Raw genomic sequence first — 27,942 nt, 5'->3', positions numbered from 1 at the left:
GACTGTCCAAAGAAGTGTGCAGGATGGAAAAAGACTTTATTTTATAAAAGGTGACAAGGCAGGAAGGGAACACATACGTTACAAACTAAACGTTCCCATTAACATCCCAAACAGTTGAACAGACGACAGGAACGAAACAGGCCAGCTCAGGTTGACTCATGGGCTATTTGTAGACAGCGATGGCTCACACCAATGCAACATTTTCCTCTGCAAGTTTGTTGTTTTTCAGAGGATCACATACACGGAAACGAACAATTAAACATCGAAAGTGCAACATCAAAATAAATGACAGAAAAGATGGTTTGGTAACCTGAATAATACAATACAACAGAACAGTTTTTGAACCTATGACACGAGTTAAAGAAGGACACTGAAAAACAGCAACACTGCCTCAGGAAAGGACCGAATGAGAGAGAGAGAACAGAACAATTACCTTTTTTTAACATCGAGCCTGGTAAACACATCACGTGGGAATACAGAGGAAATGATTGGTTGTAAAAGGGGGCTCCCACCACTGTCTCCCCACTCACTTTGTAATTTGCCTCAACAGTAAATCAGAGCTCACTGCTGGGCCCTCTGACTTCAGCGTGGAGCTGTCCTCTCCCAGCATTCCTGCGCTCATGAATCATTCTGATTCCTGGCTTCCACCAGGCATTTCCTCTACGACTCTCTCCCTCTCGAAATTCAGCGAGGAGCGCAGTCCCGCTCGTGATCCTGCGCAGCCTTCGGTTTGCGCCACAGGAGACCGAGGAATAAAGAATGTGATTCTAGAAGTGTTCCCAGAGTTTTCGTGCCTGGATTTAGGTGGTTTTCGACTTTTGTTAATCTTTCAGCAGACAACGACATTGTTTTCACCTCTTACATAAACATAGCTTTATATAAAGCAAAATAAAATCTGTAAGAAATTCAAAGTGCCTTGGGAAATCACAGAATATCCTACAAGATGGTGGGTATAAGGTAGATACAGAATTTCTTAAATTATTTAAACAAACTTGAACAATCAAAAGTAGCATTTAAAAGACCAAGTCAGCTAAATTCTCATCATCTTCAATTATATACAACACATTGAACATACGATACGGAGATCACTTCACAAGTTCACAAATGAAACCACTTCTGAAGCTCCCGTTACGCGTGACCATTTTAAGCATTGTGTGTGTGCGTGTGTGCGTATCTGCCGACGTTTCTCGTTTCATATCATGGCCCGAATCACGACCCTCCCGTTAACCTGGTTAATGTAAGAGCTCTGCTTGTCAGCCAGGCTTTCAGTGGCCAGTGTTTCATCATCACTGGTATTGGGCTCCTCTTTCACCCGGATGACCCCAGGATGAATGTCCATTGGCTGGGTGAGTGAGCCGGATCTCTTTGTGACGTTCCTGTCAGGGCTGTGCCTCCAGATGACGCCACCAGAGGGCGAGCAGTCCTCCTGCATGGCCTGTTCATGCGAATCCTCTTCCTCCTCTGACTCCTGCAGGTGGACGTTGGGCTGACGCAGCTGCTCGATTGATTTCGAAAGCATCTGTGGAGAAACGTAACGACTTGTTGGTGGATCTGCTGCATGTGGGTATATTTGTTGCAGTTCAAGTGCAACACAAACTAGTGTCATTTATTCAGAATACGATCTCACATATAGAATAAAAATAGCCAAACTATCCAGAACGACCCTATTGTTTTAAGATGTTTTCTTTTTTCTGTGGAACACAAAAGAAGATATTTTGAGAAATGGTTTTGTGTCCATACAATGGAAGTCAATGGGGCCCATGTTGTTTGGTTACTAACGTTCATCAAAATATCTTGTTTTGTGTTCTGCAGAAGAAAGAAAGTCATACAGGTTTGGAATGACATAAGGGTGAGTACATGATGAAAAAATTCATTTTTGGACGAACTATACCTTTAAATTAGTTTATTTTTTAGGTTTTCAAACACGGTTTGCTACAGTTTTTCGTAGCCTCACATCATTTCAACATGCAAAACAAATCAATTAGTAACTTTCAAAGTACAGTCACGCACACCACCCAGACCAGCCCCTGGTTACTGAGGCCATAACAATAATAGGCAAAACAACCGCTCTCTAGGCACTTTTGATCTTCGTGTCTAAAAATTGCTCTTGTAACCTTGAATTTCCCATAGCGCTCTCAGCAATAATAAGGCAGATCAATCTGCAAACTCGCGCTAACAAAGGAGTCTTTCAGTGCGCGAGCCTCCCGTGTCGCTAACCTTGCATGCGCGGCTGAATAATTGCACTTAAACGGATGGCCAGGTCACGGCTGCTGGTGCACAGAAACACAAATATTTCCACAGGGGAACAAAAGTATGTATTCTATCCACTTCGGTGCCCATTTGAACTTGTCCCTGTGCAATTTTGTGGTGTTAGCATGCAACTGATGCCTTAAGCTATGCTAATTCAAGTGCCACTTCTAAAACATCCACAGGTTTTTTCTCACATAACGGAGATGGGCTGTCAACTAAATGGTGTTTCAGTAACACAGTTTAATCCTTCACAATCATCTTCCCAGGATAGCGCTAAAGTCAAAACAAAATACTATGTGGTTGCCTTGGTATTTTTATGTTGGTTGGTTTAATGGTTGTACCTTGTTGATGTGGACCTGTTGCTGATACTGTTTCTGTTTCTCCAAGAAGTTCTGGTGTTGCTGTTGAATCACGAGTTGAGCGAGTGTGCTCTGGGGCAGTGGAGCAGACTGGGTGCGGTTCAGGGGTCGGTGACGTGGGAGCTTGGGCCGGGTGCTTCCAGGAGAACTGTCCCTCATGGCCAGCGGAGAGGGAGGATGCACATGACTTTGGCCTATGTGAGTTAAATGGATTTTGTAAATACAATGTAAAACATCAAACATTTTACCTTTAATGCCATGAACAGTCATACACTGTAAGAAAAAAATCCACTACAAGAACTGAAATTTTCTGGAAGCTGGGGCGCCAGCAAAATACCGTAAAATAAAAAAAATTCCACGCAAAATTACGCTTTTCATGTAAATTTGCATGCCTTCCTGTAATTTGACCATTTTTCTGTATCTCAAAAATATGTGTAAAAATCTGTAAAAACAGTAAAATTCTGTAAGACTTCTGTAAGACTGTATTTTTTACAGTGTAGTTTTCATGAACCATTATCCACCTTTTCTTTGACTCCTAAAATTTAATTAGCCTTAAATAGTGCTACTGTGCCTTTAAGAAACGTAATATTCATATATGAAATGACCAACGTGGTATGTCCTGTATGCATGTCATTTGTAGCTTAGTTTCTCAAACTTTCCTTGGGAGGAAGTTTTGAGTTCTAACTCTCACAGTATGTTTTCACTGTACAACAAATTCTTTCATCTCTAAAGATGAAGGAAAATTTGATCCCGGAAAAAACGGGGCCAAAAAGCAAAAGGCTACAGGTTCAAACACCACAAGGGACATTCATGAGCTTTCACCACTGTGCCCGAGAGCGAGGCACTTAACCTCAGGTTGCTCCAGGGGGACTGAACCTGTAACTTAACATGCCGATGTTGTGTGAAAGTTACAAAAACAAGTTTCACTTGTGTCGTCACAATACAGGCTGACAGTTAGATTCCTGTATGTACGTTTTGCTAATCCTCCTCTGAAATGGGAAAGGTGATTTGAGGTTCTTACCTGTGGAAAGGATCTTTTGGTGGCGAAGCTGCTCCTTCTGGAGAAGATGCTGCAGAAGAGCCTGGTGGCTGAGGCTCACTTTGGTCTCCATGGCAACAGACAGGGGCACTGGTCCCAGAAGTTGCGTGGACAAACCCTGCATGACTGCTGATACCCCACCTTCAACATGCTTGTCCTGAAGTCCTAAAGCAGCCTGAGATGTGATTGAGAGATATTATATAGACCATTTGAGTTGGCCCGATAAAAGACTGCAAGAAGAAGATTCATATGTGAATCTGTCTTCTGTAAACCTAAAGAATGAGGAATAGTCTTGGATTGCTCAGATCCATCCTTTTACTTAACATTACAGACATCTCAAATAAATTACTATAAAAAAGGGTTGCGGTTGCTTAAATGTCTCTAACAAACACTAAGCTAATTCATATTAAGGCTAATCTTTTTTAGAATCTATAAAGTAATTAAACTGCAAAATTACCTCACGATTAAACATTGTTTGCAGCTACACTTGATTATTCTGGCTTGGCTGGACTTTAAACAGCAGTAATGAATGAGGTGACCGGGGGGAGGCTGGAGCGCAACCGACACCAGACACTTAAGCACAATATTTATCTAAGGCCTATAAAATCCCCAAGGTCAAAGGGCAGAACCCTGAGGCTACACATATCATCCAGTCAGCCCGGGATGGCTGCTCTTTCAACAGTCAGCACAATATGCAGCTGAACCGAGGCCATAAATGACATTTCCCCTCATTTATCAGTATAAACATCCACATTCAATTCAATCAGTATAGGTGACTCTTAAATGAGAGTCTAGATGAGACTAACCTCAAGTTAGAGAGAAGAAACCTCAAGTATTCCTATATGCGTGTAAAAATGCTTTGCAAACATTCAAAATTGGGAATAGTGCCATAGAAATAAAATGGGAAAATAGAATTTATTGTCTGATGCAACTAAATATCGTCGGTATCATTCCGAAACCTCGGATGTCCAAATTTGCTGTTTTTCAGGAAATGGAAAAAACCCTGTATTTTTAATTGATTAAAAACTGTGTTGTCAAAGTTGACAAGCACTTAAAACTCTTTATTGCTTAGATATTTGTGAAACCCAGTGACAATGGTGACTTATAATAATGATTTATGGCAGGTACAGGACTAAAAACACAAAATATGGAGATACAAGGTTTCAGAAAGACAGCAGCGATATGTAAATATTCACAAAAACACCAAAACTATCAATGTACAACAATTCAGAAAATATTGCTTGTAAGACAAAATTAAGCAACTCTGTAAATAGTATAATGATTTCAAATAAAATCTAGATTTTTTCCAATGACGTGCACAGATTTCAGATGTTTATATTCAGAATTGCATGTAAACAATGCATATGAAATGAAAAAAAAAAGCTGCTGTCCTTCTGAAACCTCGTATCTCTATATTTTGTGATTGTTGTTTTTGTCATTAATCGTTATTATTAGTCACGCTTTGTGTTTGTCACTAGGTTTTGCAAATATCTAACCAATAAAGTATTAAAAAGTGCTTGTCAACACAGCATGCAATCATTGAAAAAGTGCAATGTCTTTCCCATTTCCTGAAAAACAGCAAATTTGGACATGCAAGGTTTCATAAGGACAGCAATGGATGTCTCGTTATGAATGAAAAAAAAAAACTTCACTACTGAATCCAGACTTGGTGTGGACAGGCCTTAACAGAGTTTGTGAAAGAGGATTGTTTGACTTACACTGATAGGAGAGGTTGCGGCCGAGAAACCCATGGATATATTGGGTAGAGATGGAGATGTATAGAGATTTAACATAGACATGGAGCTTTCAGGTCCTAGTAACCTCGACTGCGACGGCCAACGCTGTGATGGAAAAAGCCAGCAAAACAGAGGGAGGGGAAAGAGAGAGACATTTTGAAATCCCACTATGGACCATTGGAAATAGCAACAGCAACAGAACAATAAACTTTAATGTACTAAGACGAATGACGGTTTTGTTCCTGCCGCAGTGGAGCTGTATGAATTCAACTGAAGGAAATAAAACCAGGGCTGCAGAGACGCACACGACAGCACCATCGTATCCCAGATCATTTGCAGTAACAGTTTTAGAGAAGCGCATGATCTTCTCATCAGCTTTAGCTATCCTGTTTACCCATAATCCCTCCTGCCTATTTACTGACCTGTATCTGCCTTTATTTGACCCAGGGGACCAGTTCGCTCTGAAAGAGGATACCCAATGTAACGGTTCACAAACGTGGTTCCCTTTCGTATTTAGCACGGCGTCTGTGGAAAGCGCCTCGACCCTCCAGTCCAGTCGGCTTATGTCAATACAATAGCGATCGGGCGTGTTTGTGTCGTTAGCGTGTCTTTGGCTACTAGCGCCTGGCAGATCAATTAAGCTCAACCACCCACCACTTCGGCAGTGGATCAGGGCACACTACGCATTCCTTGTCAGCTATTGCATTGGAGGTCCATGGGAGTGTAAACAGTGGTGCTGAAGAATAACACAGCTGCTAAGCCGAGGCTTCACAGAGACATGTCACATTTGCCCAGAACACACCTCTGTGTGAGCAAAGTCCACAGGGATCCGAAGCAACCAAGCCATGAAGCCAACAGGAAGTGAGTCAGAGGGAGCTAATGAACATTAGGGAAGTGCACAAGACTTCCACGATAAAATATAAAGACATATGAGGTTATTATACACACTATTTTGAGGGTTAATAGTGAGAACGTTCATCTCAGCGTGATTTGGAGGAAGTCCAAGGGTGAGCTCTGAACTCAAACCCGCCGCCTTTAAAGCACAGAATATCTGATCTACTCTTTCTTGGCCCGAGCTTTACGAGACCTGCGGGTACAGAAAACCGCACAGCTATGCCAGTAAAGGTTAGTGGTAGAGAACAGGAAGTGAACGGACTCTTTATTGTCTACGCTGGGAGCAGTTTTCATTGGACTGAGACGGACAAGCAGGTCACGGGCCGTAGAAACAGCATTCTGTTTTCATAGCTGCGCAACGACAGGCTGGGCTTGTGTCTATGAAATTTATGTGTGCGGCCTGTTGGCCATCAACATTTTTAAGTCTACGGGTTCTAATGTTTCAGAAAAGCTTTGATGAGAAGTCTTGACTGTTAATGGTCTTTTGTATCTGCGGTTAAACATTTATTCATTTTTTATTTATTCATTCATTTGGCAGACGCTTTTATCCAAAGTGCAAATGTGACATTGGCGCAGTACCTCAGTGCGTGTGGTGACTGGTAGAGAGGAGGGTCCGTTTTCAGCCCCCAAGGCACTGCAGGCCCCGTTGGGTGAGCTGGGACCTGATCCAGGAGCACTGCTGCTGGCTGTGGACTCTGTTGAATGTAAAATAAATGGGAAGAAAAGCATTAATGTTATAGATTTGCGTTTACATACACCTCGTACAATCTGAAAAAATAATATTACATTTATTAAGAGGAAAAATTAAGAGAAATTATACTTTGTTGTTCCTTTTCAATTTAGTATTGCCCTCAAGATATTTTACATACTGTAGCAGATGTTCATATAAAGTCCATAATACAACACAAGACTAAGAACGTATGTCCATCTTATCCATCTTTTCATACTGAAGACAGCTGAATGAAGACGATCTCTCCGATACTGTAAATACTGACTGATATGTGATGGTCTGCTATAAGTGAAGCATCATAATCAAGCTTCTGCATATTAACCCTTGTATGGTGTTCATGTTTTTGTTACATTAGTTTTGTTGCATAATCAATACAACCATAAAAATGTATGTATAGTTGATGTTTACTTTATCCCAATTACAAGTAACATAGACAGTATATATAATTGATGTGTCATCTTCACTGACAAATGTTAAAGGCTGTAAAAAAACACTTTTTGGTAACACTTTACTTAAAGCATATACAGTATGTATAATGCATTATAAAAGTAGTTTTAATGTATTAATTATGCCTTTTAATGCACCTTAAAATGTCTTATTAATAATTGTAACTACAGTTAACACATTACAACACTTATCAATGCATTGTTAAACTTTGCATTTTTAATTTGGTTTTAAATGTTTACAACACCATTTTAATGTATTACAACACACATTACGAACCATTATAATGCATCATAGCCTTTAATAAGCCTTTATAATGCATTATACATAAAGGCTTTAAGTAAAGTGTTTTCTTACTAAATAAATGTCTAAGGTTAAAGAAAAATCACATTTTTTAAATACAGGTCCTATCGATCTGAACACCATTGAGTTAAATGAGATGTAAAAGATAGTAATCTTGCCACTGCTTTTGTAAAAAAAAAAGCTACTGTTATCACTTTTCGTGTATAGCTCAACAGGTTGGGCATTGTGTTAGCAGTGCAAAGGTCATGGGTTCAAACCCTGTAAACACACATACTGATGAAATGTACGCTTAAATGCACAGTTAGTTGCTTTGGATAATAAAGTCTGCCAGATGCATAAATGCAACGTTAATGTAAAACAGACTTTCCACTGATACATAATAAACATCCACAAGCAAATGTAATTCTATGGAAAAATCCTTCAACCAGCGAAGCATCAAAGACCACACTGGATCCCTCATTGGATGTCACCTGTCAGAGCAGCTGTTACATAACTATACCAGCTGCACGCAGAGCCTCACAGACGGTGGACAGCTGCTGTGAGAAACTACCAGTTGAGAGACGGCCAATAGGAAGTCTTATTGTGTACGCCCCAGGTGTGTTGTCTAATTATGACATGTATAATGGGATGGCAGTCCTACCCAGAAGCTCCAGGGCTCTCTTTTTAAAGGGTGTCATGATGCTCCCTTCTTTCCTCCTGAGGAGTGGGCTGCTCCTCCTCTCCGCAACCTTCTGCTTTAACCTGGAGCGCACCTTCAGGTTGGGCTCTGAAACTGAGGACAGAAAAGAAACGCATGTAAATCAAATACGAAGCGTAGAAGTAGTTCCACTGCGAGTTTCCTCTGTTTGGCAGGTTTAGTCCAACATTTTTTTGAGCCAAACTATTTGTAGCAACGCATGTTATTAAGCCGGCATGAATGATTTTTATCACGGAGGGGGAAATCCACGCTGTTGTGGAGTAACATTCTTGTGCCGTGATGCTTTCAGCTCTGTGGCCATTTACAGGTCGTTTTCAAAATCAGAGTTTTCTCATCATCTGGAATAAATTAGACTATGCAACACTCAAGAAACAAACTTGACCTGTAGGCAAGCTGATCATAGGAATTAACATACTGACGTGGAAGATGTTTATTGAGGGAAGTTAACATGCTAAATGCCCTCCGATGCAGATGCAAAACACACAAAAATAAGATAATAAATGCAAAAGAAAGAATAAAACATCTTTGTTTTCCAGTCACACCCTGTGGAGTATTTTGTAATGATTTACATGTTCCTGAATTCTGGAGCAGCATCTGTTTGTTTAACTGTAATGTACAGTACAGGCAAGTGATTCTAAATAACCCTCTAATGGGAAGTGAGTGACTAAGCCAGCCACCCACATTCAGCGCCTCCCATTGGGAAACACCCACATCCCAAGCAGCAGCCAAAAATACAGAAATCTGGTCTCATTATAATGAGTTGTCTGTTAAATTTGCCCTTCAGTTCCCCATTGTGCTATAGTAACACCATCATGTAGCCCACAGTAGTGTGCATCTTATTTGTTTATTTTCTGGATCAGCAGTGCTTGACTTGTTTACGTTCATGTTCACCAACCAACACAACTAAATTCACACATGTCCTCAATTCAAATAACTACAGAATCAAACACAGCTTATAAAAATTAATCGGCAACAATAAATATGGGACGTGTTATACCTTCTTGAAAATACAGTAAATAAGCCTTTTATTTTGCTCCTTTACAAACAATACTAAACTACAAAAAATGAATTGCTGTATCTTTGTCTTGCCTTCCAGTAGAAATGGAGAAAAATTCTTAAATCAAGGTACATGTACTTGAGAAGCAAAAAATATCCTAACACCATGTCTATACCAGACGCCGACCGGCGCGACGCCATACGACAAAAGACATTAGAAACGCATTAGAACCCATTATAATTTAAAATTTCGTCCACACTGGGTGCGGTGCGACACGACAAACCCATTAGGTACAAGCAGGTTGTCATGTCGTGTCACGCCATGGTGTAGACACAGTGTAAGATATTAAATCTTGTTTTCTGGTTTACAAAAGTCCAAATTAAGTGAGTTCATGCTTAAAACAAGATTTTTTAAGAAAAAAAAACAAAAAAACCTTACATTTTCTGGCAGCTGGGGCGCCAGAAATATTCTGTAAAATAAAAATTGTCCTGTAAAATTACACTTTCCCCCTGTTTTTCTTAAATGTGATTGTAAATTTGGTGTTTTTTGACCGCATTTAAAAAATATGTTTAAACTTAATTAAAAAAAAAGTAAAATTGCGTAAAAAATTCTGATTTTACAGTGATAGGCAAATTTTGGTTCTTGTTTTAAGGTAAAACTTATTTTTCATCAGAAAACAAGAATTTTAAAAATACTTGAGTTAAAATGTGCTTTTTCTGTGTCTAGTAATTATTTTATCTTAACAATAAGAATAAAAATACTCATTAAAAATTGTGTTTTTCCAGTGTCTAAAATCTTTTTCTACAATAAGATTTTTTTAATAGGCCCTACTTAGTAAAAAATTTGGTAACACTTCAGTATAGGGGGCAATTCTCACTATTTACTAGTTGTTATTAGTATGCCTGCTATTGGCATATTGGCTGTTTATTAGTACTCATAAAGCACATATTCTGCATGACCATACTCTACATCCCTAATCCTACCCAATACCTTAACCTAACAACTACCTTACTTACTATTAATAAGCAACAAATTAAGAGTTTATTGGGGGGAAAGTCTTAGTTAATGGTTTGTTAATAGCGGGAATAGCCCCCTATTCTGAAGTATGACCAAAAATGTGTTTTCCAGTGCCTAGCAATTCTTTTCTTTTTGCAATAAGAATTTTCAAAAAATACTAAATAAAAATTTGCTTTTTTCAGTGTCTAGCTATTCTTTTCTTTGCCATCCTTTACTCTATTAGAAAGGATCCTATTTCTTCCCTCAGATTAGAATCACTGTTCTGGAATATAGTATACTGACTGTAAAAGATTCTTAGATTACTGCTAGCTCACAGGGGGAGTATCACCGTGGAGTGTCAGTCAAAACACTTGAGGCAAACATCCATTTTCAAGTTTTAATAAGCCAATGCCAGTACATAGTAGTTCATTCCATAGGTGTATCAGGCTGGTTTCTTAACTTAAATACATAAAGACAAATTAATACAATACAAATAAATCAATAAACCCATCAAAAATAAGATAACTCACATTTGTACACAGCCACAACACCAAAAAGGAATCCAAAGCAGCACAACACGAGAGCAAACTGCTGCTATAACTCAAACAATGCTTCTCAAAGGCTACTAATTAGACTCGCAAGGTGCAGCTGTTAACAAGGGGTGGAGCTTCACTGACAACATCAGAGGGATTTTCTACACTGACAAAGCAGATGACCAATTAGGTTGCAGTCAGGAAGACAGAGGTTGAGAGCTGGGAGTCATGGGAAGACACAGCTGTAAGTGGTAATCTCAAAGGAGAGTGAGAGAAAGAGAGAATGGACCACAGGCAGAGCTGCTATTTCAGACACCATCGGCAGAAGCGTCAGCTCTCATCCAGCAGTGCGGTAATGGGATGTAAATCCCGCTAGCGAAGTGGGCTGAGAGCGAACTGCAGGGAGCCTCCTCCAATCCGCCTTGCACCCCACACTGTCCTGATTGCCTTCTATTTTTATTTCGTGCTACAGCCTGTCGCCACGGGAACACCACCCTATAGCTGTGGAGGTGGAAGCTCAGTTGATGGTTGGCTCAGTGGGAGGCCGCGATCATGACGTGATGGGAGAACATGCAGCTCTGCTCCGCAATTTCAGTCAAAAACAGTGATCGTGAGCAATGATTCTGACACCTGCTTGATTTTTCCCGGCGCTGACATTCGTACTGTATGGAACCAGAAGCCAAGCTAAACAAGAATATGTATGAGGTGAAGACTTAACAGGCCTGTAAATCAATCATATTATTACACTGGAAAGCAGTTACGGAGGGAACACACTTTTGACTTATATTTATTATGTTATCTCAACCCAGATATGAAGTTGTGTTTCAGAGTGTTTGGTTTTAAATTAGATTTAGAGTCTGGCAAGTGTGAATACAACACATGTACAGAGAGTTTCAAAAGTTCATAACCCCAAGTAAAAAAAACTTTTATTTTTACATTTTCTAATTTAATACAATTCACTTTGATTGTACATGATCTTTTTTATTGTAAATTGTATAAAAAATGAAAAGTTGAATTGAAAAATGAACATGAAATTTAGAATGTTTCAGTATTTGGTATGTCTTGCCTTTTGTCTTTAAAAAGCATCTTGTGTACTTAATTGAAGCAAGAAAAAAAAGTTTTTTAGAGTTAATGTAACATGATACATGAAACAAATGTGCTCATTTTATTGAAAAAATGCAGAATCTTAATTTATTAAACATTTTACTTTTTCTTGTTTTACACTTTTCATAATTATATAAGTTTCTGTTTATTTCTATCTGGTTTTCAAAAGGTTTTGAAACTTTTTGATAATTTTCAACCATTTGCTAAATATGCATGTGTACCAGTTTGACAATACATGTGAGAGCCACATTTTTAAATGTCCTCACAAATATAATTAAACATTTAAAAAACAACGTTTGGGCACATCCAAGTGGTCCTCAGAACTGAAATGACGTTTTACTTAAAATCTAAAGATTTCTTTAAATCTAATGGTTAATAAATTGCTCCATCTGTAAACGTACACATCCTGCATTCTCTCTTATTTTTCTCTCATTAGTCAAAATACGCTTGTTTACCCAAGAGACAGGAACCATGTGATGCAACAACATTGCCTTTGCAATGCATATTACTTCATCATTGCATTTCAGTATATTTTTCTTGTTTTTCCTTCCCATACGTGTCTCCAGTGGGAAATACTGTGCCGTACACAGGATAGAGCACGTCTGGTCCGACAGCCCAAAATATCTACTGTTTAAGACTCACAAACTCCCTCAACTGCACCTGCTCCACATGTTTGGTATGTGGGTCAAGATAAAGGTTTTTCCTCTTTTCAATAAGCTGGACTATTACTGCCCGCAGGAATCCGCTTTGGTACTGCACTTGGCAATACGTATCCAGCAAGTGACAATTAAACAGGCTTTGTGGATAAATAGCTTGTTTATGTTCAACTTGGCTTTTCCACGACAATGAGATCAAACAAAAGCCACACCGAGGCTTTGCAGGTGATACGGTCTTGAAGACCCAAGGGGAATAAACTGCCTCTGGAGAAAATGTCAGTTCCTCCAGCAAAAACGTATGAGAGAGATTGTTTTGCCTGCCAAAACAGCCTTGCCCTGGTCAATTGTCCTCACGGTGCTAACCTAACCCCTTGACATATGCCAATCAAAAATCTCTGATGAACTCTGGGATGTGGAACAACCGGCACCTTTGTGTCGCTCCTGTTGCGTGCTTACTTTCAGGGGATTCTAATTGAGATGGACAGGAAGCGGGGGAAGGGATCTCATTACGGGTGTGACCACATATAGAGCTTGGAATCCAACAAGCAGGAAATGGCGTTTAAAAGGTTTAGGCAATGAGGATGGCTAGTTTCATCGCGTTTGGCTTTCCGTGGCATATTGATATGAAATGGCCTTTATTCCTCTACAAAATGGCTTGTTTGAATAGCGCATCACTCTTATACGTTTGGAGAATGTGTTGGAATTAAATTATGTTGTTAATATTGCATGATGGAAACCATGGGCTGCATTACAAAAACAGACTCGATCTAGAATCAAGATTTAGATTAGTCCAAGTATAGATTTTTAGTCAGGATGTCATTTACAACAACGCAAAACAGATCTTAAAGGTCGGTTCACACAGAGGATGCTTTAAAATAATACTATAACTATAAAGATAAAGTTTAAAAAACAGAAAAGAGTCCTTACCCAACCACAACAATAAGAGGAATTCTATCATTGTGATCACTTTCAGAGCCAGGTTTTGCTGATCAACAATAAATAAACAATATCGGATAAACAATAAATAATTGACAGCCAATCAAAATCTATTTTAATTTTAATAGGTCACGCCTTTAAAATGTAAAACTGCAGCGTGCTAGCTTAGAATAAACAGACGTTGGTGTGGATGCTAATATAGTTAGCATTTTAGTTGTTTTAATAGTTTTTTGTGAGAATGGGTTGTAAACTCTAGCATAGGAAGTTTCTTTAATATGACCCTGGTGCATTTCAGATGTTAAGGTTTCCTCAATAGCACCAGCTCAGATTCTTTTCCCATTGCTTTCTCAATGATCTGTTTGGATTCTACAACCTTCCGTTCCTCTCAGTTCTCAGGATATTGGTTGGTTTCAGTGGAGCGAAGCAGAAATTGATGCTGAAACTGGGAGGTTACTGTTCAAATAGCTAAGACAATAAACACGTCTCTTTCATGTGTCTATTTGAACTGAACAACCTACATAATTACCTTAGATTAGTTTACAGTACATTTGGCAAACAAAGTCCACACAATTTGGGATTAAACCTCCCTCGTCTGATCCCTTAAACTGTGTATATACACGACATGCCAAGCCATATGCTAAAGCAATTAGGCAGGTATAATTGTTTACTGTCATAATTCAAAGGGACACAGAGGGGAAGGAATGTAATGTCATTTCCGTGACTTAACAGCACAGTTATGAACAGTTCGCCTTTGCAAGAACTCATGACTGGCCGACCAAGTGGGAGTCATAACTCACAATAATACTGACTTCCCACAAGACTCCCTCCAGCACTGAGTCAACAAACCTGTGGTGCATTCTGTGAAAAGTCAAGGATTTTCGAAATAATTAAAGCCTCTTAAATTCCCTGAAAATTATACATCTTTTAGCAACGTTTTTTTGTGGTTCTTAGCATTGCGGGCTCTAAGCTGGGGAAATCCTCCTGTAGGGAACCGAATGGAATTTACTTAATCTCTCAAGCAATGCACGTATGAGCTTATGTGTCACCTCTCGAGGGATGCTGTAATTCTGTGAAAAAAGACTCCAGTCAGAACTCCTCCCTAGAAGTTTCGTAAAGCTATGGTTTGCTAGCATAACCACAAATTAAATATAGTTTCTGTTTCTTTTGTGTTTTACTATATGCAATGTATACACTGCGCTTTGACCAATAATAATACAGTCAATTTAATAAAAGTTAAATAAACTGTTTGAGGCCTACCTGTCTTCCTCAGAGGGAAGTCATCTCGAGAGTCTTGTGGGAAGGGCATTGAGACCTTGCAGGAGGAGGACGCTCCTCCCAAAGGAGGTGAACTTTGCTCCAGAGAGGTGTGATGGGAGGCCCTGAACAGAGAGGAGATGCAAACTGAACTCCTGAACTTACCTCACAGTCATAAATACAGCTGACAGCTCTCCTGTGCTCTATACAACCTCAGGATCACATTACTGATTATTAGCAAAAATCTGCTGATATTTACTATCTTAGAAGGCTTTCTTGATTTATCTGAATTTATATCTACTCCTTGAGCTATACGTACATTTCACTTATTTGGATACTACGCTCAAATACAGTAAAGCTGAAAAAAAGATATAAAGATGGTTTGAGATAAGCGAGGTACATCACTTACGTGTACCACAGTCTGGAGCTCTGTGTCATTTTCAAGGGGGCTCCGGCTGATGTACCATCTTTAGTGGATTTACTCAACAGAAAATCTTGGAGTTTCTGCTTCACTTCAGTGCTGGCCACCGCACCTGTCAGACCAGGAGAAGCACACACACAAACCATAAACATCACACCCTGTACAGTCGTAAGTTTGGCTCCATTTCAAGGCCTGAGAAAACTTTTACTGACACTCCCAGACGCAGCAGGACCGGCCTGAACTCAAACAACACCGTCTTCACTGCACATTCATCCACACTCTTCTTAAAAGCTGAAAAATCTCTATTACACTATTGGCTGACGATTTGAGCACCTTTAACACAAATGAAGGAATATCTCCCTCTTCTGGTCGGCAGAAGTGAGGCATATGTGAAGGGTCTGTCTCAAATGCTTATTTCTGATCTAGGTACTAATAGAACCAATTATGAGTGAATCTTAGTAAATCTCTCAAGAACATGACAGACATTTCACAAAAATATTGTATTGTGTTAATGAGAATTACTACTGAGAATAATGGGAGATACAATTTATTTTTAATATCTTTTTTTATTTAGGGTGAAATGTGAGGGTTTGTGAGGAACCTGCTGGAAAAAAAAACAATCAAAACCCAATCGAAACCATCACAGAAATTCTAATGGTTTTCATTAAAATGCTATTATGAGCCATTAGCTTTTCCATTAAAACCATTACAAAATTCCCTTTTGTAGTGTTTTATAGGCAAGGCATTATTTCAATAGGATTTAATGATGCTCTATTGGATCCAAACTGCCAGGTGGCATATGAACTCACCAACCAATAGAATCCATCACATACCAGTAGACACCATTATGGTTTCCTCTAAAACCAATACAATTCCTATTATAACCATTGAATTTTCTATTGTGTTTTGGTCAGGGTTCTATTGTTTTTTTCAGCAGGGAATGCTTCACTGTCCTTGTTTTAAATTTGTCATATAGAAATAAGCAGAATTCAGCTGAACTTCTATACTCTTATTGGTAACAAAGTATAATCCAACTAATCCAACTAATAATTAAACAAACATGCACATAACTCTATCAATGATAATCATTCCAACTCTGCAGAAATTTGCACCCATTTCTTAGAAATCTATTTTCCACGTGGGCTGATTAGTCATTTATCTCACAGATTTTTGTTAAAGTGATGCTTGATGGGGGGCAGTCCCCACTAGAGTCGCCTGGTCACCCCATAAAAAGTTGAACCCACAACTTCATGGTTATCAGCCCTGATCCTGAATCACTAAACGCTTCACTAAATGTTGAAATGCTGGTACAGACATGAGCCGTTTGACTGGTGACATTTGAATAGCATTAGAGACGGCCAGGTTGTTGAGTGTTGTGTGGGTGAGAATGACGACAAGCTCTTACTCTCTCTGCTTCGCTCTCTGTTGCGTAGGACCAGGACCTGTTGTTCTCGACGGTGTCTCTCCAGTTCTCTCTCCTGACTCTGTAGCTCTAGTTTCCTCTCTTTCTCCAACTGTTCTTGGTGTTGCTTTATGACCTGTAGCTCCTGCTGGAGCTGAGAGACAGGCGTCTTATTACTCAACATGCTCGCAATCCTTGACATTGATTTTGACTTGAGCTGCCTAACTAGAATTCATTTTTACAATCACAGTATGTTCGAAAGTTTAAAAAATATTTAAACGCACTTGAGAAAATAAGATTTGTATTTTTAAGAAAGAAAAATCACAGATTAAATATTTGTAATATTTTATTTTTTCCTCGTAGACATCAAATATATTCATTGAAGAGCAAATGGAAACGTTTGCCTCAAGGGATTTCCCAAAAAGGAAAATTGTCATCATTTACTCAACCTCTTGTCATTTCAAATCTGTGTGACTTTCTTTCTTCCGCAGAACACAGAAGAAGATATTTGTTTCTTTTGTGTTCTGCAGAAGAAAGAAAGCCATACATGTTTGAAATGACAAGAGGGTCAGTAAATGATGAAAAATATTTGAGTTAACAATCCCTTTAAGTCTCCTTCATCTCAGATAGTTCTCAGAGGAAAAAGAAATCCAGAAATCTCTCAAATGTCTTAAGAGTTTCAGAAAAGATCTCAGTGTCACAAAGTGAGCTCAGATTTACCCAGTCTGCAATCAAAAGTCAATTTGATACAAGATTTCAATACGAACTCACATTTCTCATTAAATTTAACCAAAATTCAGATTATTTTACATGTACAATCTTCATTCATTTTTTAGCTCCAATGTATTGAAACAATCTATTTTGTTTCTATTTTATTCCAAAGCAATTTTAGGAGAAACATCTTCAACCAAGTTGACACATGTTGATAAATGAAACATAACTGAGAGCTCCATTTATCTCCTGAGCGATACCATTAAAATTATATTGTTTCCAATGTGACGAAACAGCAGGTATAAGTTATTTCAGCGTATGGTTGTTTTGATATAATAACAGAAATACATTTTTTACAATGTAGGCAGCTCACCGGTTTTATGACACAGCCCTTGTTTCACATTTGGACTGTGTGGATTTGATAATTGTTCTTGCTTTCTCTTTCATCATGTGTGATACTGTACAAAATGTTGTGAAGTATTTAAATGATTACGTCAGCAGGGCTGTGTTTTTACCTTCAGGTGCTCTTGTATCTGGGCCTGGTGCTGGCGGACCAGGTTCTCGTGCTGTTTCTGGAACTCATTGATGAGTAGCTGTTTCTGAATTTGCTGTTGTTTCTGAATGAGGAGCAGTTCTTGTTGAAGCTGTCTTTCCCACACGCCGGGCTCTGAAGTGGAACACTGCATCCTGACATCCGTACGCAGATCCAACGGGGAGCCCGGATCAAGAGCCAAGGGAACCTCTGGCTTAACGTCCACTGAGACGGAAGATGAATACAAAGATTTTATTATAGTCACATAACTTCAGTTTATATACCCTTATGTAGGCTGAGTTGCATTAGAAAGAAAAAACACTTGGTGCCAATAATAAAGCACAAAAATGGTCCTGATTTCCCTTTGACCGTGCTACCGTGCTAAGTAATCCTTGGCAAGTACACTTCAAAGTCATCAAAACTTTCTGAATGTAGCTCCACAGGAGTCTCTGTGCTTCTCATACATAGAGATACAAAGAAACTTTATATAAGTCCTCCCCTCCGAAGGTTATTGCTTGTTAGGTCCAATGGGTTCCACTGACCCCTCTGGTCTGTATGGAGACCGCAGTGCGGCAGTCTGTTTCCCAGAAAGTCGAGATGTTTGTGCTCCTGTCTCTTATTCCCCCACCATCACACCTTCATCATGATGGAAAATGCTGCTGTATTCTTCAAGCTGTGCCTCATTACAAGTAATACACTGAGTACAAAAAGCAGAGGGCATCCCCAATGCCCCGATAACTATATATAACCAACCAGATAGCGAAAATCAATAGCAAGCAGGGAGGACAGCCTCTTATGGTGGAGATGTTCATCATAACAGACTGTGACACATCTACACTTCTGCTTAGCCAAAGAACGATTAGACAGAGAGAAGAGGGGATTGTAAAGTGTCATTGTTTGCACGGGAGATAAATGACGGGGTATGAAAGAACAGAATGGTTTATGCAGTTGTGGATTTCTGTTGCTCTCTGTATGACACAAGCCTGCCAGTCTGGCGGGTGGTTCCCTATAACTGCATACAGAGTGACTGACAGGATATACAGTACTTATGGCTCAATAAGTCTTGGGTTTCACATTGAGGAAAAGCACTCACACGCCTGTTCTTGCACAATGGAGGATGATGTAACAAAAGGAACCCCCATGTAAGCAAATATCTGGAAGTTTTTTTTCCCTTTTGGTTCGCGTGATGGATTAGGTGACTAATTTATCATAACCGCTTTCAGTACATAACCTTAATGGCTGATAAACTGCAGAAAATCATTAACTGAGAATATTGATTTTCTGATGGTTCCAGGTAATGCAATTTGCAGAGAAACTTTACTGTAAAGCTACAGCAGATAGATAGATAGATAGATAGATAGATAGATAGATAGACAGACAGACAGACAGACAGACAGATAGATAGATAGATAGATAGATAGATAGATAGATAGATAGATACTCTTGACATAGCTCGCTAAAACACCTCTTGTTTAATAACATATCCAAAATTGCATGTTTACATATATACACACACACAGAGAGGTAAAACCTTCAAACAATGAATCCTGTCCATCAACCAGTGTCTCCTAAGCCCACGAATTCCCGTAATGAGTTGCCATAGCAAGGCACTTACTGTAACACAAGTGGCAATTCACACATTAATGGTGAAGCATTTCTGCGCCTGTTTGCTTGAACGTAATGTTCTTCACCATCATCAAAAATGTCTGCGTGCGCAACTGATGATTAAAAATAGCATCATAAAAGCAAGTGGTGCAATCTCAGGCTATGACAAAACCCACACCCAATCCACCACCCAAACTGGCTGCCATGGCAACGCTGGCGACATCATAATGACTCCTCTTCCTGCAGATTCTGAGCTGCGCTGTGTGGCGTCTCCTCCCTTTGAGCACCCATAGATATTATATCATCCCTTATATAAGTCTGCAACACACACCCACAAACACAGATACACGCACTCTGCTTCTGCAGCGCTCGCTCGTACACACGAGCTATGCCTGTCAGCTCCGGTTCAGGTTGAAGCACCTCTAGGTGTTTAGCAAAAATTCACCTTGGGTTCTAATTCTGGGAAGAGAGCCGGGTCCGAAGCGACGGGAGTGGCATGCTGCAGTGAGCCACAGAGATGACCCTAAGCATCCTGGGGAATATTAATTCAGACTTGAAAGAGCACTTTACAAAGAGTAGCCTGTGTTCTTACAGTACTCGTGGAGTCAGCCAATGAGCTTCAACAATGAGTCACAGGCGTTGGGCTCACTGCCCTAATGGAGCTAAAAATAGCCCCAGAAACACCTGCTGGCTTGGAGCGCTTGCCACAGTGATATCTCATTTGTCTTATGTTTCCTTACATGCCCCCCTCCCTGCCACCATCATTAAAAAGAAACACTTTGATCCGACCGAGCGGCCGAGCTCTCTGCGAAGAAACCTCAGGTCAAGCTGCTCAGACCTCCCTGCTCACCTGGTAGCAGGCGGAGATTAAGACAGACCAGGTTAAAGCCACTGGCACATTTCCACACCTTAACCCTGTTCCAGACAGCGGGATGTCATCGTGACACAAAACACAACGCTGGAAATAGAAGCTCGGATGTCATTGCGTGTCAATCGATTGACCTCTTTAAACGAATAGATTCGCTGCGTTGTGCTTTCACAGCCCATTGATGAGGTAACGGAGCAACAGGTTGGATCCCTCGAGATGCTGTTGACTTTTCGTCACTCGCTTTTAATTACGTTAACAAGCCACTTGTTGAGTGCAGCGGGATGCGGTCCATTTTGGCATCACCTGACCATCAGTCACTAAATCAATGTTACGAGACGAAACGCGCTCGCACCTCGTGTTTTGGCTCCGAGCCTCCATGAGAACATTACGAGTAATGAAGCCAAGATGAGCTGTTGAAGTATTACAAACGCCAGCTGAACTGAAAAAGACAATCTCAAACCAGCAGTAACAGGGCTAAATATAACCTCTTTTCTGAGCACGCTCTTAATATAAGGTATGTGTGAAAGACTGTCAAACGTGTTGAGCCATCTGGTCATTTTAACTCGGGCAAAAGTAAGAGCACCCTGACAAATTTATGAAAGCTATTAGGCTGCTCGCCCCCCTAACCCCCACCACTGCGCTTTAACAACAGTTTCACGCAGACTAACGTTCCCGTAACTTCTGTTATCGTTCTGTTTATGTTGTTCCTCTGATGGGTTAGACCCTTGGCTGAGTGGCATTCTGGGAAATGCTTAGAATTGTGGTGCAGATGTGGCACAGTGCAGCAGTGAACGCAAGATGACCGAAAGCGCTCTGCTTTATTTTTAGCAGCATGGGATGACAAGCATCCTGCCCTGTGTCCAAATGGTTCCCTTTCTCCACAGGGCCGGCCTCAGGGGATGTGGTGACTCATCGGCTCTACTACATTTCCCATAATCCCTTGAGCCACGCACCACACGTACTGATGTTTCTCATTAACGCTGATTACAGAGATGATCAAAGCGATGATCAAATGACTTTATAGCGCTGCGTACAGCCACAAAAGCAAACCTCCCACACACTGTTTTAGTATCTTTTCACTTAGCAGACTCTTAATTAACCCTCTTTATTTGGATCCGTTTTAGTATTAATTTGATAGAAAATGATTTTCTACTTTTGTAAAGTGCGTTTTCATTGCTAGTTCACCTTCAACAACTTTGCATAAATAACTAAACCAAATTACAGTTTCCATGACATTTAAATGTCCTGTTATAAAAAATAGAGAAATATCTTAATATTTTAGCTCGCTTTTTTTAATGCTGCATGCATTAACCTTTCCCAGGGTGGCTTCTGCACATCATATATACACCACACAGATAACAAGCCGCAAAATAATCAGGTGGCCCTAAATAAGCCTCCGGCACATTTAAATTGAAATATATTTTTTAACCTCTATTGTCAGTCTGAGTTTTTATGTTTGGGGGGAGGGGGGATGTTTTTTGGCTGCATATGCTGCGGTGAGTGAGTGCTCATTACGGCTGATGTTATTCTGGGCTGCAGGCATGTCTAAAGCAGGAAACGCTGCTGTATTTTTAAGTAGTAGCTTATACCTCACAGCAGAAACAAGGCAGGGGAATCCACATCATAACACACACGCGTATCACTGAAGAGCCAGCTTCTGTTAATCAGATAAAATGCAAATAGATTTCAGGGGTGTTATTGTCAAGTGCAATGTGAGGATTTGTGACAATTAATAGTAAATTACTAAATAAATTTTTAACAATTTTATTTGGTAGAGCTATTGATTGGTAAACCTATTGACAACTATGGATATGACTTAAATGGGCATTTCCAGCATTGTGGATGTGACATTTTCAGTCAAAGAATGAAATATAAATTCTCAGAGAATGTTTATTACCAATATATTGCAACATCTTTTTACATTTTACTAAACCCCTGTTGATAGAGTCCAGACATCAGAAAAATATCAGTTTGTGCACAAGTTTTCTACTTTAAAAGGGGAAAAATTAATGCGTAAAGTATGTGACAAAAAGGACGCATTTTTTTGAGAGGCAACATACTTCGTCAAATTAAAATGCGCAAATCAGGAGCAACGATACTCAACAAATGGAGAAGGGATGGCTCTTCAAAGACCACAAAATAGTTATTTTATTTTAATTTTCATGTGCCCGTTTATGAGGAATGTGAACAGTTATGGATGTGACAATTTGCTTATGGAAAACTATGCTTTAAAAACACAAAAATTGGCACATCTGATCAGTATGATGAAAACCTTTGGTAAAACATGCTTTTTTCATCTTAAAGTTGACATTTGCATGGAATTGCCTAAATATTTATATTATATACAGCATATACATATATCACTACTCTAAATCAAGCAGAATTATTATTACAAATTCTAAAATCTATGCAAGTTCTTACTGGCCCTACTGTGCACCAGGATCACATTTATCACAGCCCAGATATTGAGCATCAGAGAGATGTTCCACTCATTATGATGAAGAATACAGCAAAATGTCAGCCCAACAAAAGGTTCACTATTCTTTAGTTTATAATGACATGATATTCACTGCCATATGGCGCAAAGCCATTCTGTGAAAGACTATAAATAAAAGGAATCAAGATGGTGGATGAAAAAAAACATTTATTTAAAAAAAATACAAAAAAATGCAAGTACATGAGACCGAAGTGATCAATTCATCATTTAAGTAAGGCGTCAAACTGACAATCAAGATTATTTTGAACACCTGTTGGCTTGTTCATTCAACAATTGGCTTGTTCTCTTGTTTGATTTATTCTAACATTTTAGTTATCAAAATGATTAAAAGAAAATGTTACAATGTTTGTTAAAGACTGTCATCAATGGCTTTAAACTCGCAGTCACTGCAAAACAGCACAACAACAAACATCTTCAGATGGCAGCAGGTTCTCAAGATTTGCTTTGAACCAAAGAACCGATTCCATGAGCTCGATGACATCAGTAACAGATTAAGTCTACACTCTTAAAAAAACCGTAACCTGACCTATTTGCCTCAGTTAACACATTAACCGTAATGTTTTTGATCACACAGTCAAAATATCACAGTTAATGTTGCAAGATAAACTTAAGATAAATGAAATCTCTTCAGCAGAGCTACCTGCATCAAGGAAAATGACGAAAATAAAATTCAAATGAAGAAACTTTGTAATAAGCGCAAAACCATCAACAACAACAGATGTACCAGACCGCAGATGTAACTGACAAAACTCTGTTAATAACTGTTCCACTGTGGTTATATTAAGAATGTGTGAGGATGGTATGATAGCAGCGCGCTACAGCGGCTAATCTTAGCACGCCAATGCTATAAGCTGAAAATAACATACTAAGAATAGCTGACCCACAGAGCAAGCAACAGGCCTGCCTTTCTCATATGGCTGTTGTTGAACCATACGTCTGTATAATGCCACGCATGCCTGTATGAGGCTTTCACTGGACAGATGAGCATTAGCCCAATCGCTCTGTATCAGAACAGAGGAGTTTCACGCATGTTCACGGTCACCGCCTGATATTTTGTGCAGAACGGGGTGCCCTACTGCCCTGGATGGTTGCACTTGGCCCTCTAACAGGTTGATCCAGTCTGCTGAGCCTTAGTGAAGGAGACAGCTCAACATTTAACATGTCTATGCGTAATGCACCTCTTTGCAGATAATCAGGGCTTGAAGTATATTTAGAAAGACAGGATTGCATTATGCTTGTGTGTGGTTTGTGTGTTTGTGCATGTGTGCGTGCCGATGTGTGACGGAGTAGATGATAAATTAGCAAACTTTCAGTTATGTTGCAACGAAGCTGAAATCTAACCAGGCGATCTTGCGCGGTTCAGCAATGATAAGGCATTTTAATGCAATAAAGAAAACTCAGAGGTGAAGCAATCTTCTCCACCCTTCTTTCAGGAACCGAAATAACTCCATCTGTCCTCTTATTATACATGCACTTCCTTTTCCCCTTCCCTCCTCACCCCTTAAAAAACTTTAAATCATGGATTTCCCAGAAAACCCCACATTCTAGCAAAACCGGACAGAGGTTGTGACAGCAGCCGACCACGAGTCAAAAACAACAGCAAAGAGCAGAAATGAATGAGTCACGCTCCGAATTCATACAATAAAGCAAACACATTCTCCTCGTGATGTCAGACCCTTCGCAAACAGCATCACGGCGAAAATAGACCTTTTCATTGTCTTTGGCATGTACCAAAAGTAATGTGCCTTTCATCTTGACAACATATTTCTGTCAGCAAGTTTCCTCTCCTTCAATTAAATGCTAAACTCACACAACATCCTGTAGACACTAGACTCTATATTCTGTTTTTACATCCTTTATAATCTACTCTTCCTTGCCGCTTGCCAGCTTTGCCAGAATGACGTCTGACAGGATAATTGCACGGACCTCAAACCGCCCCTTTGTTAGTTTAGTGATTTAGCGTTAACCCCGCTAATAGACGTCTGCGGAGCGCTGCCCTCCTCAGAACTTTCCTCACACAGGTGTGAGGAGGGCACATCCACAACACAAACATGCAGTTCAGACACTTAGCATGTCTTACATGCTTCCCTAAGCAGCAAATGCACTTTTGTGCATGAACGACCACTAATGTTGTTGCAAGTTTAAGATGTCATCATTTTTAGCAACAGGAATAAAGACGTGTACATATTAAAAGTTACCTGAGTTGTTGACGTTGTGCATGTCGGAGTCGTTGGGGGTCCGAGGCAGCCGGTGTTTGCCGATGCTGTCTGTGGAGAAAAAGGATTCAGCCTCGTAAATGGTCTGGAGCATGAGTGCTTCAGTTAGCAGCACATCGTCTGCCAGCCCTGCTCTTCCTGTATTGCTGTCAGCTTGTTCCCTCCTTCACACTGTATTTCTCTCTCTCTCTCTCTCTCTCTCTCTCTCTCTCTCTCTCTCTCAAGAGACCAGGAGCGTTCGCCTCTGCCTCCTCCTCCTCAAGCGACACTCGCAGTGACAGAGCGCTCCCTCACTAACGCTATAAGCTTCACTCCTCTTCTCCGCTCTTCTCTTCTCCTCCAGTCGACACCGAAGTGCTTCCGAGAATCAGCGGGAGAGTCTCTCACTCTCTCGTTCCTCTTGTCCTGACAAAACTGCTTGTTATTTTCGCTCCAATATGTCAGATTCGCCGTTCTCAAACAGGTTTCTTTTCCACTCCGGGGTGGCTGAGATCTCTGTGGCCGAGGAGTTGAGTTCACCTCCTGCTCACGTCTTTCTCTCCTTCTCTTTTCCTGTCAGGTTTCTTGCTGCAGAGGAGGAGGCTGATTTGCATGTGAATCAACAAGAGCTTGGCCCACAGGTGACAGAAATAGAACAATGGCCGGCTCAGGCTATAAATAGGTCAGGCGCGGTGCGGGGATTGGAGCAGCATAGATGTGTTTAAAAATACCACACCAAACACAGCTGTGGCCCTCATCTACAGCCAGAAGGCATGTCTCTATGTGTCTATCTCTCTCTCTCTCTTTCGTTTTAGTGCGCTGTCGTTCTTTATCTCTGTTTATCTGTTCTCTCGCTCTTTTTGAACTGTCTCATTCCACCCTTCCATTTTCTCTCATTTGGCCTGTATGAAAAAGACACACAATCAGTTTTTTTCAGGAGATATAAATATTTTCTGCCTGCATTTTGCTCAACGTGTTGCTGGGAGCCGTGCTGCAGAGCCCTCGCAGGGTTTGTGTGCTTAGCGTGCAGAGCATGTACAAAGTCAAATGCAGCATTTCTTGGTCCGTCTGAAATCTGCATTTCAGATCTAGAATTCAAAACTAGTATAGTATCCATGGCACATCATATTGATTACAATCTGCATTTCAGATCTAGAATTCAAAACTAGTAGTATGCATGGCACATCATATTGATTACAATTATGCGTGTGTTGGAGGCATAACAAGGACATAATTTCACAACATGGCATTCTGTACATAAGTAGTATGTACTATATGTGTCATCTCATCGCTCGATACAGTTACAGCAGGTACAGTTTTCTAGTATAGAGAACACATGCTTGCTCTTCTACTGTAAACATTTGTACACGCTACAGTATGTCTAGGCTTGTTTTGCTTGTTTGCACATGTGTGGTCATTTGTGGAGCGGGCAGGTTGTATATTGAGGCCAGTTTTGCTCTTCAGGAGGGATTTCCCAGCTGGCCAAGTGTGTTTAAGATGAATTAGTAGCTCAGAGCGCACCAGAGCCATCTGTGTGAGGGTCAAACTTTATTTAAAACTCTCACTACAGTCCCTGCTACTGCCACACTGCTCTAAGGTGAGATGTTATATTTCCATTTTATTTTCTCTTATGTCAGTGTGAGACAGTTTAGAATCTAGGGCTCTCTAACGATTAATCGCATCCAGAATAAAAGTTTGTGTTGACATACAGTAATATATGTCTGTGTACTGTGCATATACTGTATTCATTTTGTATTTTTAAACACATACACATACTGTACATGTATACATATTTAGGAAATATTTACATGTATTTATTTATATTTACCAATAATTTAAATTATATACCATTGTTATTCATGTAAAATACACGTTTATCGTTATAAATACGTGTTTTTATAAATACAAAACATACAGACATATTTTAGACTTTAGACACTTTTATTCTGGATGTGTTGAATCGCGATTAATCATGTGACAGCCCTATTATAAACATAAATTTGAAATCAAAACTCCTTTAAATTTGCTTTTGATGATGTCTCCTAAAAGACATGCAATACTTATATCTTTGACTATATTTCATTAACATCAGTGTATCTGTTTACATTAGAAATCGTTCCTCATTCACATTAGCAACGGTAAACATAAACATCAGCCTGAGATGTCATGCTAAAATGGAAACCTAGATTCCTTCATAATTTAAATGTATCCTTCTCATTTTGTTTCAGGTTTGGAATAACAACAGCTGGCAGGACATTTTAGACCAAAAAATGAAAAAGACAGACAGCTTTTTTTGTACACTACCTAAAACTACAGAAAGAAAGCACTGTAAACTATTCACATTTTTTAAGTACAGCTGGTGAAATGTAAGGCATTTACTTTGGTCAGACACAATTGAACCACAAACAAACCTGATGGAGCCTCAACAAAACGATTTGTAGACAGAAGATAAATGGCGCTTCCTGATCTAAACATTCTACAATACCTATATGCTCAGTACTTACATCATCTGTCTTGAATTGATATAATCGTTGAATAGAGAATGTGAAGCTGATGCCGAGCCCTATGTTGCCTGTTGCAGTGGCATCGCCATCTTGGGAGGATGATACTCCACTGCTATTATGGTTGTGATATGTACTGTTACTTGTTTTGTTTGATATATGGAGAAATCGAAAGTGAAAGAACCATGGGCTTTTCCTGAACGACTCTGCGTGATGCTCTTACAGCTCTTACAACTTTATAAAGAATATAAACAATCCGGTCGGGGAGGAATCGCTGCGCGG

The 27,942-nt window shown here is 39.8% G+C and overlaps 1 protein-coding gene across 2 annotated transcripts; it reads right to left on the bottom strand.

Moving 5' to 3' along the window:
* Positions 1 to 19: 19 nt before the first annotated feature.
* On the bottom strand, positions 20 to 27,861 carry hdac9b (histone deacetylase 9b). 2 transcript variants are annotated; one of them, XM_057340211.1, is made up of 12 exons: positions 27,664 to 27,861; positions 25,163 to 25,231; positions 17,978 to 18,219; positions 16,755 to 16,905; positions 15,338 to 15,461; positions 14,932 to 15,053; positions 8,396 to 8,527; positions 6,858 to 6,973; positions 5,367 to 5,489; positions 3,631 to 3,823; positions 2,592 to 2,803; positions 20 to 1,519 (listed from the first exon to the last, which is right to left on the bottom strand). In XM_057340211.1, the coding sequence occupies exons 2-12, from the start codon at positions 25,182 to 25,184 to the stop codon at positions 1,193 to 1,195; spliced, it is 1,764 nt and encodes a 587-aa protein (XP_057196194.1). In that variant the 5' UTR covers positions 25,185 to 25,231; positions 27,664 to 27,861; the 3' UTR covers positions 20 to 1,192. The 2 variants fall into 2 exon arrangements, with proteins under 2 accessions (XP_057196194.1, XP_057196193.1); XM_057340210.1 differs by lacking the exon at positions 27,664 to 27,861 and having other exon boundaries at positions 25,163 to 25,940.
* Positions 27,862 to 27,942: the final 81 nt, after the last annotated feature.

This window comes from Triplophysa rosa, linkage group LG8, assembly GCF_024868665.1.
Source record: "Triplophysa rosa linkage group LG8, Trosa_1v2, whole genome shotgun sequence".
Lineage (NCBI taxonomy): Eukaryota > Metazoa > Chordata > Actinopteri > Cypriniformes > Nemacheilidae > Triplophysa > Triplophysa rosa.
This window is presented reverse-complemented; position numbering and strand designations above follow the sequence as displayed.